We start from the raw sequence: 16,035 nt of genomic DNA on the forward strand, positions 1-16,035 counted from the left end.
GGTTTATTGTTAAGTGAGTCTTTTAGCAAATAATATCTTACCTGTTCATAGTCTTCCTCATAGTCCTCATTGACAACTGAAAGACAGCGCTTGACTGTTTGAAGGATTTTCTTATATTCCTTGTTCTTAGCATTAACAGTGCCTCCAGAAAGCCTGGCCTGATGTAACTTGGCAAAGCAGCTGTGGAGGGAGACAAAGAGCATGCATTCAGGTTTCACTCTCTCACCTTGGCCACAGATTAGCTCTGTGCTTCTACTTTAGCCTCTGATCAAATATGATTCAACTGATTCCTGATTGTGACAGGAAATCATCTCTGGTGTTAATCAGAAGCTGAGTTGGGTGTGGTTTTATCTTAAAAATCATATGAGACACTAAGAGTGTACGAAGGACAATATACATCCATCCATCCATCCATACCTATAGATAAGATAGATAGATAGATAGATAGATAGATAGATAGATAGATAGATAGATGGATAGATGGATAGATGGATAGATGGATAGATAGATAGATAGATAGATAGATAGATAGATTTCCATGGTTTCCATGTGTTTGATGCCATTCCATTTGCTCCGTTTCAGACATCATTACGAGCCGTCCTCCCCTCAGCAGCCTCCACTGACACATACATTGAGGCTGAACTTGTGTACTGTAACTATAAGCGTCTAGGTGGGTGGGTCAGTGTGTGTACAGGTGGGACAGGAGGGTGAGAGCGAGGCTGTATACCATAGCAGTTTAGAGGAGGGGGAGGAACTCCAGATGTTCTGCTGTCTCAGGATGTCTCTGCAAAATGCTGGCAGCCCCAGCAGGCACTGCAGAACAGAGTTCATGAAGCAGGTGTTGCCAATATTAGGCAACCTGTGGGAAAGAAGCCATCAGTTACACACTAATATCAAACAATGTATACGAAATGCTTCAGTCTGGTTTTAGACCCCATCATAGCACTGAGACGGCACTTGTGAAGGTGGTAAATGACATTTTAATGGCATCGGACCGAGGCTCTGCATCTGTCCTCGTGCTCCTAGACCTTAGTGCCGCTTTTGATACCATCGATCACCACATTCTTTTGGAGAGATTGGAAACCCAAATTGGTCTACACGGACAAGTTCTGGCCTGGTTTAGATCTTATCTGTCGGAAAGATATCAGTTTGTCTCTGTGAATGGTTTGTCCTCTGACAAATCAACTGTAAATTTCGGTGTTCCTCAAGGTTCCGTTTTAGGACCACTATTGTTCTCACTATATATTTTACCTCTTGGGGATGTTATTCGAAAACATAATGTAAACTTTCACTGCTATGCGGATGACACACAGCTGTACATTTCAATGAAACATGGTGAAGCCCCAAAATTGCCCTCGCTAGAAGCATGTGTTTCAGACATAAGGAAGTGGATGGCTGCAAATTTTCTACTATTAAACTCGGACAAAACAGAGATGCTTGTTCTAGGTCCCAAGAAACAAAGAGATATTCTGTTGAATCTGACAATTAATCTTAATGGTTGTACAGTCGTCTCAAATAAAACTGTGAAGGACCTCGGCGTTACTCTGGACCCTGATCTCTCTTTTGAAGAACATATCAAGACCATTTCAAGGACATCTTTTTTCCATCTACGTAACATTGCAAAAATCAGAAACTTTCTGTCCAAAAATGATGCAGAAAAATTAATCCATGCTTTTGTCACTTCTAGGTTAGACTACTGCAATGCTCTATTTTCCGGCTACCCGGATAAAGCACTAAATAAACTTCAGTTAGTGCTAAATACGGCTGCTAGAATCCTGACTAGAACCAAAAAATTTGATCATATTACTCCAGTGCTAGCCTCTCTACACTGGCTTCCTGTCAAAGCAAGGGCTGATTTCAAGGTTTTACTGCTAACCTACAAAGCATTACATGGGCTTGCTCCTACCTATCTCTCTGATTTGGTCCTGCCGTACATACCTACACGTACGCTACGGTCACAAGACGCAGGCCTCCTAATTGTCCCTAGAATTTCTAAGCAAACAGCTGGAGGCAGGGCTTTCTCCTATAGAGCTCCATTTTTATGGAACGGTCTGCCTACCCATGTCAGAGACGCAAACTCGGTCTCAACCTTCAAGTCTTTACTGAAGACTCATCTCTTCAGTGGGTCATATGATTGAGTGTAGTCTGGCCCAGGAGTGGGAAGGTGAACGGAAAGGCTCTGGAGCAACGAACCGCCCTTGCTGTCTCTGCCTGGCCGGTTCCCCTCTTTCCACTGGGATTCTCTGCCTCTAACCCTATTACAGGGGCTGGGTCACTGGCTTACTGGGGCTCTCTCATGCCGTCCCTGGAGGGGGTGCGTCACCTGAGTGGGTTGATTCACTGTTGTGGTCATCCTGTCTGGGTTGGCGCCCCCCTTGGGTTGTGCCGTGGCGGAGATCTTTGTGGGCTATACTCAGCCTTGTCTCAGGATGGTAAGTTGGTGGTTGAAGATATCCCTCTAGTGGTGTGGGGGCTGTGCTTTGGCAAAGTGGGTGGGGTTATATCCTTCCTGTTTGGCCCTGTCCGGGGGTGACCTTGGATGGGGCCACAGTGTCTCCTGACCCCTCCTGTCTCAGCCTCCAGTATTTATGCTGCAGTAGTTTATGTGTTGGGGGCTGGGGTCAGTTTGTTATATCTGGAGTACTTCTCCTGTCCTATTCGGTGTCCTGTGTGAATCTAAGTGTGCGTTCTCTAATTCTCTCCTTCTCTCTTTCTTTCTCTCTCTCGGAGGACCTGAGCCCTAGGACCTGAGCTCCAGGACTACCTGACATGATGACTCCTTGCTGTCCCCAGTCCACCTGGCCATGCTGCTGTTCCAGTTTCAACTGACCTGAGCCCTAGGACCATGCCCCAGGACTACCTGACATGATGACTCCTTGCTGTCCCCAGTCCACCTGGCCATGCTGCTGCTCCAGTTTCAACTTCCACCTGACTGTGCTGCTGCTCCAGTTTCAACTGTTCTGCCTTAGGACCAAAGGTAAACTAATGAATGGATTTGTAAGGCATGAACACAAGATAACTCTGAGTACCACACCAAATTATTTAAAACAAAAAGCAGAGCTCAGAGATAAGAGTAGGTTTTGTGTGTGTGTGTGTAGATGTGTGTGTGTTTTACCCGAGGAGCTTGGTGTTGTCTTCGCCCTCGCCTGTGCAGCTCTGCTCCCCCAGCTGGGTGCTACTCTTGCTGACCAGGTTGGGGAGGCAAGCCATGGCTTCCCGAGACCTGACCAATGGCCTGGAGGAAGAGAGACAGGGTAGAGGCCTCAGTAGCAGTAGCTCAACACCAATCGGTCTGTTTGAACACTGTTTTAATGTACAGGCATACATATATTCCTTACCATGTCATGGTGTGAGTGACCACTCTTATGTAGAGTTGAGTGAGATGAAGGTGGCTATTGTCTACAGTACTTACCTCTCCAAGGAGACAGAGGAAGCCTTCAGGTCAATGGAGGCCTCTGCAGAGAGAGACAGAGAGACGGAGAGCGGTAAGAGAGAAGCTTTGTCAAAGATGAATTGAGACAAATAGCACCAAAAAATGGCACCCGTTTACAGACCTGCGATGCCAGCAAATAGGGGTACCATTCTCTTTGTCTGTGGAACAACTGCCCCCACCTCTTTGACCTCAGAGCTCATAAGATCTCTGTAAAGACACACAGACATATGCATTAGGTTAGCTATATTATATTGGCTTTTTCATTTCAATTTAATGGTGTTGGTTGGCATGAAATGTGATATCAGGCTGCAGTACCTGGCAGTCTCACTGTCTTTGTTGGTCTCTCCATGGTGGTCCAGGGGGTTTGGAGAGGAGGACTGGGGGGCAGGGGAGGAGGAGGAAAACTGAGTTGAGACAGCCAGGGAAACAGAAGAAGCACTAAAAGGGGAGGAGGTCTGTGATCCTTCCACTGAAGAAGAAGAAGAAGAGAGAGATGACATGTGGAGAGAGGAGAGGGAAGAGAGGCCGAAGAACTTGAAGAGAGTGGAAGGGGATCTGACAGGGGATCCAGGGGGTGAGGGGGGTGAGGGAGATGGAGTGCCGATTGGTGTTTGGCCAGATAAGGGGTCGAGGGGCGTCAGAGATGTTGTAGACGGTTTCAAATGGAAAGAAGAGACAAAGGAAGAATCAAGTTGGTGGTGATCCTTTACGTTCTTCTTCTCCCGGTTTTTCCAAACTGACGCAGTTACCATGCTGGCGTCCAATGACGTCAGTTTGGGTGGGATTGGGAACGGCGATGGACAGCGGCTCACAATCCCGAGGCGAACTCTGCACTTCTTTTTCTGTTTGGAGAAACATTATATATGTTATATTTGAACTAGCAGCAAATGTCACATCCAAACCACATGATCTGACCATAAAATAAAGAACTCGTCGCCCAATCATATTGAATTCTGTATCATAGGCTAACAAATAGCAAATATACATGTTTATAAAAATAAAACCATTGTAACCATACAGTTATACCCTCTGTCCCAAATCCTGCCATTTGGCACAAATAAATAGACAATGAAACAACTAGGAATAGCTGAAAAGAATAGAATATACTCTAAAGCGTAACAGAATTAGACAAATTCTAGCCCAGAATAGAAATATACCTTTTTACAGCAACACAAACATCCCATTTCAGTGTATTTGTAGACTGTGCCTTAGTTTGCAGAACTTCAAAATATGTTGCCTATTTCACATTGTGATGTCATAAACCAAATTATGATGCGCCTGTCTACGCGTTACCAGCGTAAATAGCAAACAAATCACACACACCAAAATGTTGAAAAATAATTTACTAAATGAATTGATCGTGTATTCAGAGTTATTCCTATTTCATAAAATATACAAAATAACTAGGTTCTTGCCAATACACCTGTTTTTTATTGAGAAAACATTGGGTTATCTTTCTCCCACGCTCCCTGAGCCACTGACGCGTGATTGTATGGGATATGGGAAGAGACTAGGACATTCAAAGTAACATTACTGTCTATCAGAATCAAAACAACTTTTATTGGCCAAGTGTCCTACATTCACACATTCACAGAATTTGACTTGATGAATTGATGCTGCCATTAATAGACAAACGTAAAGACACATTTACAGCCTATACAATATACAGTAAACATAAAACATATTTATTAGCTTCTATCTTCTTAAGATACTTTAGAGTAACATTTTATTATTGTCACGTTCTGACCTTATTTCCTTTGTTTTGTCTTTTGTTTTAGTATGGTCAGGGCGTGAGTTGGGTGGGTTGTCTGTGTTAGTTTTTCTATGATTTTCTATTTCTGTATTTGGCCTGATATGGTTCTCAATCAGAGGCAGCTGTCAATCGTTGTCCCTGATTGAGAACCATATTTAGGTAGCCTGTTTTCCTTTGTGTTTTGTGGGTGGTTATTTTCAGTCTTTGTGTGTCTGCACCAGACAGAACTGTTTCGGTTTTCACTTTGTTGTTTTGTATTTTGAAGTGGTCTTTCATCATTAAATAAGATGAACACTTACCACGCTGTGCTTTGGTCCTCTCCTCCTTCCACCTACGAGGAGAATCGTTACAATTATGGAATGTAAAATGCCTATTCCACTTCAGTTGACTCTGGTCTGATACAGATCGAACATAGCTTTGCAATGGTTGTTAGGAGGACCTTTGAAAAGGAGAGCTGCACACTCTAGCGCAGACTCAGTCATTTAATAACCTAATATCCAACTTTTCCGACCGACAAGCAGTCTTCATCAGCGTATACTGTTAGGAGCACCTTAACACAGATGGATCTATTAATCTCTGACTGTACCTCATTGAAAAGGTGCCACTCTGCCTAGTGACTGTAAACTAAACAAAAATACTAACGTTAGTACATTTGTTGTATATTTGCTGTTCTGTAAACCCAGTTGGTCACTACCACACCAGTCACAACTGTCAACAGATCATGACATAAATGCAAAGCATCATTTGTTCTCGCAGAGTAGATTGTAGATCCTACTACCACCAGGGAACAATCCATTATTCAGCCCTACCATAAAAAGTACCCTTATCTCTCTCTCACTTTCCCCTCTCTCCTTCATTCCCTGTTTTCCTCTCTCCACCTCTCTCTTCCCCCTCTCCTCCCCCAGGTGGACACCCTGACCCTGGAGCTTGTGGCAGAGCGCAGCATGGCCCAGAAGAGTGAAAATGCGCGCCAGCAGCTGGAGAGGCAGAACAAGGACTTGCGGGCCAAGCTGGGCGAGCTGGAGGGCTCCGTGAAGAGCCGGTTCAAGGCCTCCATCACCGCCCTGGAGGCCAAGATACTGCAGCTGGAGGAGCAGCTGGAGCAGGAGGCTAAGTGAGAAACACAGCAACTCTCTTATAACAACTCCATACCTTATTAGACAAGGTGAAATAGGAGACCAAGACTCAGGAGGAGTTCATGAGGGCCTTAGAACAAGCTCAGCCCGTTGGAAGAGAGGTTCTTGATTGTGATCTAAATGTTAATGTGATCAATGTAATGAGTCAAAAGCAATCTTAAGAGATGTACTTGAAGATCTATGACTGACAGCCTTTGTTACAGTGCGGTTCCTGTGGTGCTCTAACTGTCCTATGACCTCATTCCTCTGTCCTCCTATCAGGGAGCGAGCAGTGGCCAATAAGCTTGTGAGACGGACAGAGAAGAAGCTGAAGGAGGTGTGCATGCAGGTGGAGGACGAGCGCCACCATTCCGACCAGTACAAGGAACAGGTGAGGAGCTTGTCACGGAAGTTTGGACGTCCCAGATATTAAAGCTACAATATGTAACTTTTTGGGAGACTTAACCAAATTAACATAGACATTTGAGTTATAGATATTTAATTCTCATTGAAAACAAGTCTAAGAAGCGATAGATCTGTTCTAAGTGCTCCATTTCTATGCTTTGCGTTCTTAAGTTTAGTTTTTGCATCTTTTACTTTCGGTTTTGTACAACAGCTGAAAATATGTAGATTTTTGGTTATGGATTCTCTACACAATGACTGCTTGTTTTGGCACAAACAGAAATGAGGTGAATTCTGCATAGTCCATTTTTAAGATGTTCCACAGCTAAAGAAGGATTTCTATCCAATTCAGTACAACTTGCAGAGGTGGACCAGGATTGGATAGGTGTGAAGATTTAGGATTGGAGTCTTTCCTACAGTAGGTTATTTCCAGTAACCACTGGACCATAGGACTGCTGAGTATTGTAAGTATTAGTATTGACTGTTCATCATTGTTGATGTCTGTTGTGACTCCTGGCTGGGTCAGATGGAGAAGGCCAACTCTCGCATGAAGCAGCTGAAGAGGCAGCTTGAGGAGGCTGAGGAGGAGGCCACACGTGCCAACGCCTACCGCAGGAAGCTGCAGAGGGAGCTGGACGATGCCACTGAGAGCAGCGAGGGTCTCAGCCGTGAGGTCAACACACTCAAGAGCCGCCTCAGGTATTTAGAGCCCCCCCACACACACACACAAACAGTTGTGTACATTGGCCAAATTGATGGTCCTCGTTACTAATACCTCTCCTGGCCCCCTCTGTTCCCTGCAGGCGTGGAGGCCCCATCAGTTTCTCCTCCAGCCGCTCGGGCAGGCGTCAGCTGCAGGTAGAGGGAACATCGCTCAACCTACTATCCGACGATGAGGTGGAAAACAAGACCACGGACGCCAATGCCAACGAGACGCCAGCAGCTCCCCAACCAGAGTAGACGCGCTCCCTCCAGCCCACACGCAGCATGGTCTCTGCCCCCACAAACCTTACCCCTGTCCTCCTAACCCCAGACACCAGCAGTGGACCCCACTACTCTGCCTTACCCCTCTATGGCAAGCTGCAGGGCCAACCAAATCCATCATCTCCTCCATATGAATATACCGCACATCCACATCCTTGGATTCGTTTTTAACATCAATTGCACATAAAAGTGCATTTAAATTGCATAGGCGTCTGAGTGTGCATAGGCACTCGAAAACAAATAGCAGGAGTTTACCATAATTATGTTAAGCTACTTCCCTGGAACAGCCATTAGAATCAAACAGCCCTTTAGCTAGAATTAACCACTGTCATTTCAGCTGGTTTACTGGCACACAGGTGGACGACTGCACACAAGTCGGTAAAAACATGTCTTTCATGATTGTACAGTATTGGACCAGGATATGTAAAACAAAGCACAGCATAAGCGAGGGAATTATTTTTAAATGGTAGCCTAAATGATGATCCCACAGAAATGTTTTCATCAAAACCACCACTGTCATAGAGATACTGCAATCCACTTAGTTTAGTATAAAAATAACTATGTGAATAACTCTTTAGTAGCAGGTTTGTAGTAAATTAGATTGTACCACGCCATGTTGCCTCAGCATTCCCCCTATATATATGACCAGCAAAAGACCCTGTTAACTTTACCAATATAACCTTGTCCAATAACCCACCATTTTATCTTTGACATATCAATCTACTTTAAGTGGTGTACGATAATGTGTGGAATTAGGTTTGTCAGACTTGGAGCAAAGGCCCTTTTTTTAGGAAGACAGCCCAAATGTGTGCTTGACTGTCACACCCTGACCATAGTTTGCTTTGTATGTTTCTATGTTTTGTTTGGTCAGGGTGTGATCTGAGTGGGCATTCTATGTTGGATGTCTTGTTTGTCTGTTTCTGTGTTTGGGCCTGATATGGTTCTCAATTAGAGGCAGGTGTTAGTCATTGTCTCTGTTTGGGAACCATATTTAGGTAGCCTGTTTGGTGTTGGGGTTTGTGGGTGATTGTTCCTGTCTTTGTGTTGGTTACACCAGATAGGGCTGTTTTCGGTTTTTCACGTTTCTTGTTTTTGTATATTGTTCTATTTTCATCTTTATTAAAGATGTATCACAATAACCACGCTGCGTTTTGGTCCGCCTCTCCTTCAGCGGAAGAAAACCGTAACAGCGGCGCAGTAGGAAGCCCGAGAGTCAGCCCCCAAAATTTCTTGGGGCAAAATTTCTTGAGGTGCGTGTCCTCGGCCCAGTACCACCAGTGCCAGCACCACGCATCAGGCCTATAGTGCGTCCCGCCTGTCCAGCGCTGCTAGAGCCTTCCTCCTCTCCAGCGCAGCCGGAGTCTCCCGCCTATCCGGCGCTGCCAGAGCTCCCGCCCCTCAGTCCAGAGGCGCCAGAGCACCTCAGTCCAGAGGCGCCAGAGCCCCTCAGTCCAGATGCGCCTGAGCCCCTCAGTCCAGAAGAGCCAGAGCCCCTCAGTCCAGCGCTGCCAGAGCCTTCCTCTCCAGTGTTGCCAGAGCCTTCCTCTCCAGCGTTGCCAGAGCTGCCCGTCTGCCCAGTGCCGCCTGATCTACCCGTCTGCCCAGCGCCATCAGAGTCGCCAGTCTGCCCAGCGCCACCTGAGCTACCCGTCTGCCCAGCGACATCAGAGTCGCCGGTCTGCCCAGCGCCGCCTGAGCTAGCCGTCTGCTCAGCGACATCAGAGTCGCCAGTCTGCCCAGCGCCGCGGGAGCCACCCGTCTGCCCAGCGCCGCCAGTGCCGCCAGTCTGCAAGGAGCCGTCAGTGCCGCCAGTCTGCAAGGAGCCGCCAGTGCCGCCAGTCTGCAAGGAGGCGCCAGTGCCACCAGTCTGCAAGTGCCGCCAGTCTGCCGCCAGTGCCGCCAGTCTGCAAGGAGCCGCCAGTGCCGCCAGTCTGTGCCGCCAGTCTGCAGGAGCCGCCAGTGCCGCCAGTCCAAGGAGCCGCCAGTCTGCAAGGAGCCGCCAGTGCCGCCAGTCTGCAAGGAGCCGCCAGTGCCGCCAGTCTGCAAGAGCCGCCAGTGCCGCCAGTGCCGCCAGTCTGCAAGGAGCCGCCAGTGCCGCCAGTCTGCAAGGAGCCGCCAGTGCCGCCAGTCTGCAGGTGCCGCCAGTGCCGCCAGTCTGCCAGGATCCGCCAGAGCCGCCAGTCAGCCAGGATCCGCCAGAGCCGCCAGTCAGCCAGATCCGCCAGAGCCGCCAGTCAGCCAGGATCCTGCCAAAACCGCCAGTAAGCCAGGTTCCGCCAGAGCCGCCAGTCAGCCAGGTTCCGCCAGAGTCGCCAGCCAGTACGGAGCTGCCCTCGGTCCCGAGTTGCCCCTCGGTCCCGAGCTGCCTTCTGTCCCGAGCTGCCCCCCCTGCCCTGTCCCGAGCTGCCTTCTGTCCCGAGCTGCCATCTGTCCCGAGCTGCCTTCTGTCCCTTCTGTCCCGAGCTGCCGACAGCTCTGGCTGCCCATCTGTCCCTGTCCCGAGCTGCCCATGCCCTCTCTGTCCCGAGCTGCCCATCTGTCCCGAGCTGCCTTCTGTCCCGAGCTGGGAGCTGCCCCCTGTAGCCCCTCTGTCCCAGCTGCCCCTCTGTCCCGAGCTGCCCCTCTGTCCCGAGCTGCCCCTCTGTCCCGAGCTGCCCTCTGTCCCGAGCTGCCCCTCTGTCCCGAGCCCCCTCTGTCCCGAGCTGCCTTCTGTCTGTCCCGAGCTGCCTTCTGTGTGCCCTGTCCAAGCTGCCTTCTGTCCCGAGCTGCCTTCTGTCCCGATCTGCTGCCCCAGCTGGTTTCTGTCCCGAGCTGCAAAATCTGTCCCGAGCTGCACATCTGTCCCGAGCTGCACATCTGCCCCTCTGTCCCGAGCTGCCCCTCAGTCCAGTGGGTTCATTTAGAAGGGTCGCCGTGGTTAGGAGGCCACGGAAGCGGACAATGGGGCGGACTAAGACTATGGTGAAGTGGGGGCCACGTCCAGCACCAGAGCCGCCACCGCGGACAGATGCCAACCCAGACCCTCCCCAATAGGTTCAGGTTTTGCGGTCGGAGTCCCCACCTTGGGGGAGGGGGGTGGGGGGGGGTACTGTCACACCTTGACCATAGTTTGCTTTGTATGTTTCTATGTTTTGTCTGGTCAGGGTGTGATCTGAGTAGGCATTCTATGTTGGATGTCTTGTTTGTCTGCTTCTGTGTTTGGGCCTGATATGGTTCTCAATCAGAGGCAGGTGTTAGTCATTGTCTCTGTTTGGGAACTGTATTTAGGGAGCCTGTTTGGTGTTGGGGTTTGTGGGTGATTGTTCCTGTCTTTGTCTTGGTTACAAAAGATAGGGCTGTTTTCGTTTTTTCACGTTGTTTTTGTATATTTGTTCTATTTTCATCTTTATTAAAGATGTATCACAATAACCACGCTGCGTTTTGGTCCGCCTCTCCTTCAACAGAAGAATCCCATTACATTGACATACTATAATGTTGCTATGTATAATTCTGGCTATTCAGTTATGTTTTCTGTACCATGTACAAAATACTTAACTCAAAAAGGTCTCTTTGACATCTCGTGTCACCTTCATTTCAATACATTACAAATGGCTGAATAATATTAGCATGATTTACAGAAGGGTAATTCATGTTTTATTGAAGATTTATGGAGTGTTAGAGCGTTGGTTTTAATTCAGTGGTTCAGGGAAGAGCAATCGATCAATTTGAATATGCACACTTGTTGATGCCTTGATTATTAAATGTTAAACATAAATGACCATTTTGTAAATGACTAATTACATATTTGAGGTCTTTATTATTATTTTAAACCAGAACAAATTGGGGGAAAAAAGGTTTATCTGTTTCTTCTGAAAGACACTTCTCAATAAAGACATGAGGGGAAAAAAGTGTGTAGTGTTTGAACCAGTTTCATAGCTTTAGTGTCATATTATACCATAAGCACCTCTCCCATGGTGTTGGTGTGAACCAGTGTTATAACAGCATGATTTATGGAGCCTTCTGTCTGCCAGGCAGAAAGTAGGATTTCATTGGGTTCAAAGCTTTAACATGCCAGTGCCGCCAGTCTGCAAGGAGCCGCCAGTGCCGCCAGTCTGCAAGGCCCGGTGCCGCCTGAAGGTTGTTATTATTAGTGGACTGGCTGTTGACGACCAGGTATTCATCATCTCCTTTTATTTCTTGTATTTCTAGACTTTTATTGTTGTTGTTGTAAAAGACCAATAAACATATCCATTGTAGAAAAATATTTTTTTCTTCTATATTTCTTGTGCAACACATTGATGTCCTCTTAGTCTTTCCCACAGTAGTTGTGGGTCAAGACTGTCTCCAAACTGATATGTGATGTATGGTCTATGTTACATTGCCATTCATTGTTCCCTTACTTCATTGTATTTGTGGTTACATTAAAACCCTGAGGGAGTGCGTAGATAGACTGTGCAGACACACAATATTGTTGTAATATGAACTTTTACCTCTTTTTACCCAACATGAATGAATGATAGAGATTGCCTCTTATACAGTGCATTCAGAACGGATTCACACCCCTTGACTTTTTCCACATGTTGTTATGTTACAGCCTTATTCAAAATGGATATAAAAAATCATCAATCTACACACAATACCCCATAATGACAAAGTGAAGACAGGTTTTTAGACATTGTAGCAAATTTATACAAAATCAAAAAACAGAAATACTTGTACATGATTGTACATGGTTTGGAACGGCACACACCTGTCTATTTATTTGATTTATTTTTGATTTCACCTTTATTTAACCAGGTAGGCAAGTTGAGAACAAGTTCTCATTTACAATTGCGACCTGGCCAAGATAAAGCAAAGCAGTTCGACACATACAACAACACAGAGTTACACATGGAGTAAAACAAACATACAGTCAATAATACAGTATAAACAAGACTATATACGATGTGAACAAATGAGGTGAGATAAGGGAGGTAAAGGCAAAAAAAGGCCATGGTGGCAAAGTAAATACAATATAGCAAGTAAAACACTGGAATGGTAGATATGCAGTGGAAGAATGTGAAAAGTAGAAATAAAAATAATGGGGTACAAAGGAGCAAAATGAATAAATAACATAAATACAGTAGGGAAAGAGGTAGTTGTTTGGGCTAAATTATAGGTGGGCTATGTACAGGTGCAGTAATCTGTGAGCTGCTCTGACAGTTGGTGCTTAAAGCTAGTGAGGGAGATAAGTGTTTCCAGTTTCAGAGATTTTTGTAGTTCGTTTGTTTCATTGGCAGCAGAGAACTGGAAGGAGAGGCGGCCAAAGAAAGAATTGGTTTTGGGGGTGACCCTAGAGATATACCTGCTGGAGCGTGTGCTACAGGTGGGTGATGCAATGGTGACCAGCGCGCTGAGATAAGGGGGGACATTACCTAGCAGGGTCTTGTAGATGACATGGAGCCAGTGGGTTTGGCGACGAGTATGAAGCGAGGGCCAGCCAACGAGAGGGTACAGGCCACAATGGTGGGTAGTATATGGGGCTTTGGTGACAAAACGGATTGCACTGTGATAGACTGCATCCAATTTCTTGAGTATGGTATTGGAGGCTATTTTGTAAATGACATCGACGAAGTCGGGGATGGTAGGATGGTCAGTTTTACAAGGGTATGTTTGGCAGCATGAGTGAAGAATGCTTTGTTGCGAAATAGGAAGCCAATTCTAGATTTAACTTTGGATTGGAGATGTTTGATGTGGGTCTGGAGGGAGAGTTTACAGTCCAACCAGACACCTAGGTATTTGTAGTTGTCCACGTATTCTAAGTCAGAACCGTCCAGAGTAGTGATGTTGGACAGGCGGGCAGGTGCAGGCAGCTATCGGTTGAAGAGCATGCATTTAGTTTTACTTGTATTTAAGAGCAATTGGAGGCCACGGAAGGAGAGTTGTATGGTATTGAAGCTTGCCTGGAGAGTTGTTAACACAGTGTCCAAAGAAGGGCCAGAAGTATACAGAATGGTGTCGTCTGCGTAGAGGTGGATCAGAGACTCACCAGCAGCAAGAGCGACATCATTGATGTATACAGAGAAGAGAGTCGGTCCAAGAATTGAACCCTGTGGCACCCCCATAGAGACTGCCAGAGGTCCGGACAGCAGACCCTCCGATTTGACACACTGAACTCTATCAGAGAAGTAGTTGGTGAACCAGCCGAGACAATCATTTAAGAAACCAAGGCTGTCGAGTCTGCCGATGAGGATGAGAGAGGTTGAACAGGCTAGTAATAGGGGTGGCAACAATTTCGGCAGATAATTTTAGAAAGAAGGGGTCCAGATTGTCTAGCCCGGCTGATTTGTAGGGGTCCAGATTTTGCAGCTCTTTTAGAACATCAGCTGACTGGATTTGGGAGAAGGAGAAATGGGGAAGGCTTGGGCGAAATGCTGTGGGGGGGTGCAGTGCTGTTGACCGGGGTAGGAGTAGCCAGGTGGAAAGCATGGCCAGCCGTAGAAAAATGCTTATTGAAATTCTCAATTATAGTGGATTTATCAGTGGTGGCTTCCCTGAAAAGCTGCATATCACGGGGGCTGTTCAATGCTAATGCAGAATGCCATAGGATGTTTTTTTGTTGGTTAACGGCAGTCAGGTCTGGGGAGAACCAAGGGCTATATCTGTTCCTGGTTCTAAATTTCTTGAATGGGGCATGCTTATTTAAGATGGGTAGGAAGGCATTTAAAAAAAATAACCAGGCATCCTCTACTGACGGGATGAGATCAATATCCTTCCAGGATACCCCGGCCAGGTCGATTAGAAAGGCCTGTATAAGAAAGGTTTATATAAGGTCCCAGTTCACAGTGCATGTCAGAACTAAAACCAAACCATGAGGTCGAAGGAATTGTCCTCCATCATTCCTAAATGGAAGAAGTTTGGAACCCCAAAGACTCCTAGAGCTGGCCGCCTGGCCAAACTGAGCTATCAGGAACCTGATGGTCACTATGACAGAGCTCCAGAGTTCCTCTGTGGAGATTTGAGAAACCTCCAGAAGGACAACCATCTCTGCAGAACTCCACCAACCAGGTCTTTATGGTAGAGTGGTCAGACGGAAGCCACTTCTCAGTAAAAGGCACATGACAGCACGCTTGGTTTGCCAAAAAGCCACCTAAAGACTCTCTGTAAGGGATTTCTTCCATTGACGGAGAGGCGGACCAAAGCGCAGCGTGGTTATTTTGATTCATGTTTTAATAAATCACTTCACATGAACAAACTAACAAAAACAAGAAACATGAAAACCCAAAACAGCCCTATCTGGTGCAAAACACAGAGACAGGAACAATCACCCACAAACACACAGTGACACCCAGGCTACCTAAGTATGATTCTCAATCAGAGACAACTAATGACACCTGCCTCTGATTGAGAACCATACTAGGCCGAAACATAGAAATACCCAAATCATAGAAAAACAAACATAGACTGCCCACCCAACTCACGCCCTGACCATACTAAATAATGACAAAACAACGGAAATAAAGGTCGGAACGTGACAGTACCCCCCCCCCAAAGGTGCGGACTCCGGCCTCAAAACCTTAACCTATAGGGGAGGGTCTGGGTGGGCGTCTGTCCGCGGTGGCGGCTCTGGCGCGGGACGCGGACCCCACTTCACCATTGTCTTAGTCCGCCTTATTGTCCGCCTCCGTGGCTTTCTAACCATGGCCACCCCTCTCAATGACCCCACTGGACAGAGGGGCAGGGGCAGAGGGGCAGCTCGGGACAGAGGGGCAGCTCGGGACAGAGGGGCGGAAGCTCTGGACAGAGGGGCAGCTCGGGGGCGGAAGCTCTGGACAGAGGGGCGGAAGCTCTGGACAGAGGGGCAGCTCTGGACAGAGGCGGAAGCTCTGGACAGAGGGGCAGAAGCTCTGGACAGAGGGGGGCTCTGGACAGCAGCGCCGGACAGGCGGGAGAGCACCGCCGGACAGCAGCGCCGGCAGCGCCGGACAGGCGGGAGGCTCCGGCAGCAGCGCCGGACAGCGCTCCGGCAGCAGCGGACAGGCGGGAGGCTCCGGCAGCAGCGCCGGCGGGAGGCTCCGGACAGCGCGGGGAGACTCCGCAGCAGCGCCGGCAGCAGCGCCGGACAGGCGGGGGGAGACAGGCGGGGACTCCGGCAGCAGCGCCGGACAGGCGGGACCACCTGCAGGGAGGAGACAGAGAGACAGCCTGGTGCGTGGGGCTGCCACAGGAACCACCAGGCTGGGGAGACCTTCAGGAGGCTTGGTGTTAGGAGGCACCTGAAGGACCGGGCTGTGGGGAGCACTGGAGCTCTGGTGCGCAACCTTGGCACCACTTCCCCAGGCTGGACAACTACTCTAGCCCGGACCCTCCAGAGTGCAGGCACAGGTTGA

The 16,035-nt window shown here is 47.8% G+C and overlaps 2 protein-coding genes across 2 annotated transcripts; one reads left to right on the top strand and one right to left on the bottom strand.

Moving 5' to 3' along the window:
• Positions 1-41: 41 nt before the first annotated feature.
• Positions 42-4,291, bottom strand: LOC121843140 (ubiquitin carboxyl-terminal hydrolase 37-like; the record flags this gene model as incomplete). The annotated part of the gene is made up of 7 exons (XM_042312756.1): positions 4,183-4,291; positions 3,749-3,902; positions 3,555-3,640; positions 3,413-3,455; positions 3,116-3,235; positions 728-859; positions 42-180 (listed from the first exon to the last, which is right to left on the bottom strand). Coding segments are annotated over exons 1-7 (783 nt in total), but the record flags the coding sequence as incomplete, so codon positions are not given.
• Positions 4,292-5,916: 1,625 nt separating this feature from the next.
• LOC121843137 (myosin heavy chain, embryonic smooth muscle isoform-like) lies at positions 5,917-7,678 on the top strand. The gene is made up of 5 exons (XM_042312753.1): positions 5,917-5,943; positions 6,092-6,300; positions 6,584-6,692; positions 7,230-7,402; positions 7,507-7,678. The coding sequence occupies exons 1-5, from the start codon at positions 5,917-5,919 to the stop codon at positions 7,661-7,663; spliced, it is 675 nt and encodes a 224-aa protein (XP_042168687.1). The 3' UTR covers positions 7,664-7,678.
• Positions 7,679-16,035: the final 8,357 nt, after the last annotated feature.

Source organism: Oncorhynchus tshawytscha, unplaced genomic scaffold, assembly GCF_018296145.1.
Source record: "Oncorhynchus tshawytscha isolate Ot180627B unplaced genomic scaffold, Otsh_v2.0 Un_contig_5282_pilon_pilon, whole genome shotgun sequence".
NCBI classification, from domain to species: Eukaryota; Metazoa; Chordata; class Actinopteri; order Salmoniformes; family Salmonidae; genus Oncorhynchus; species Oncorhynchus tshawytscha.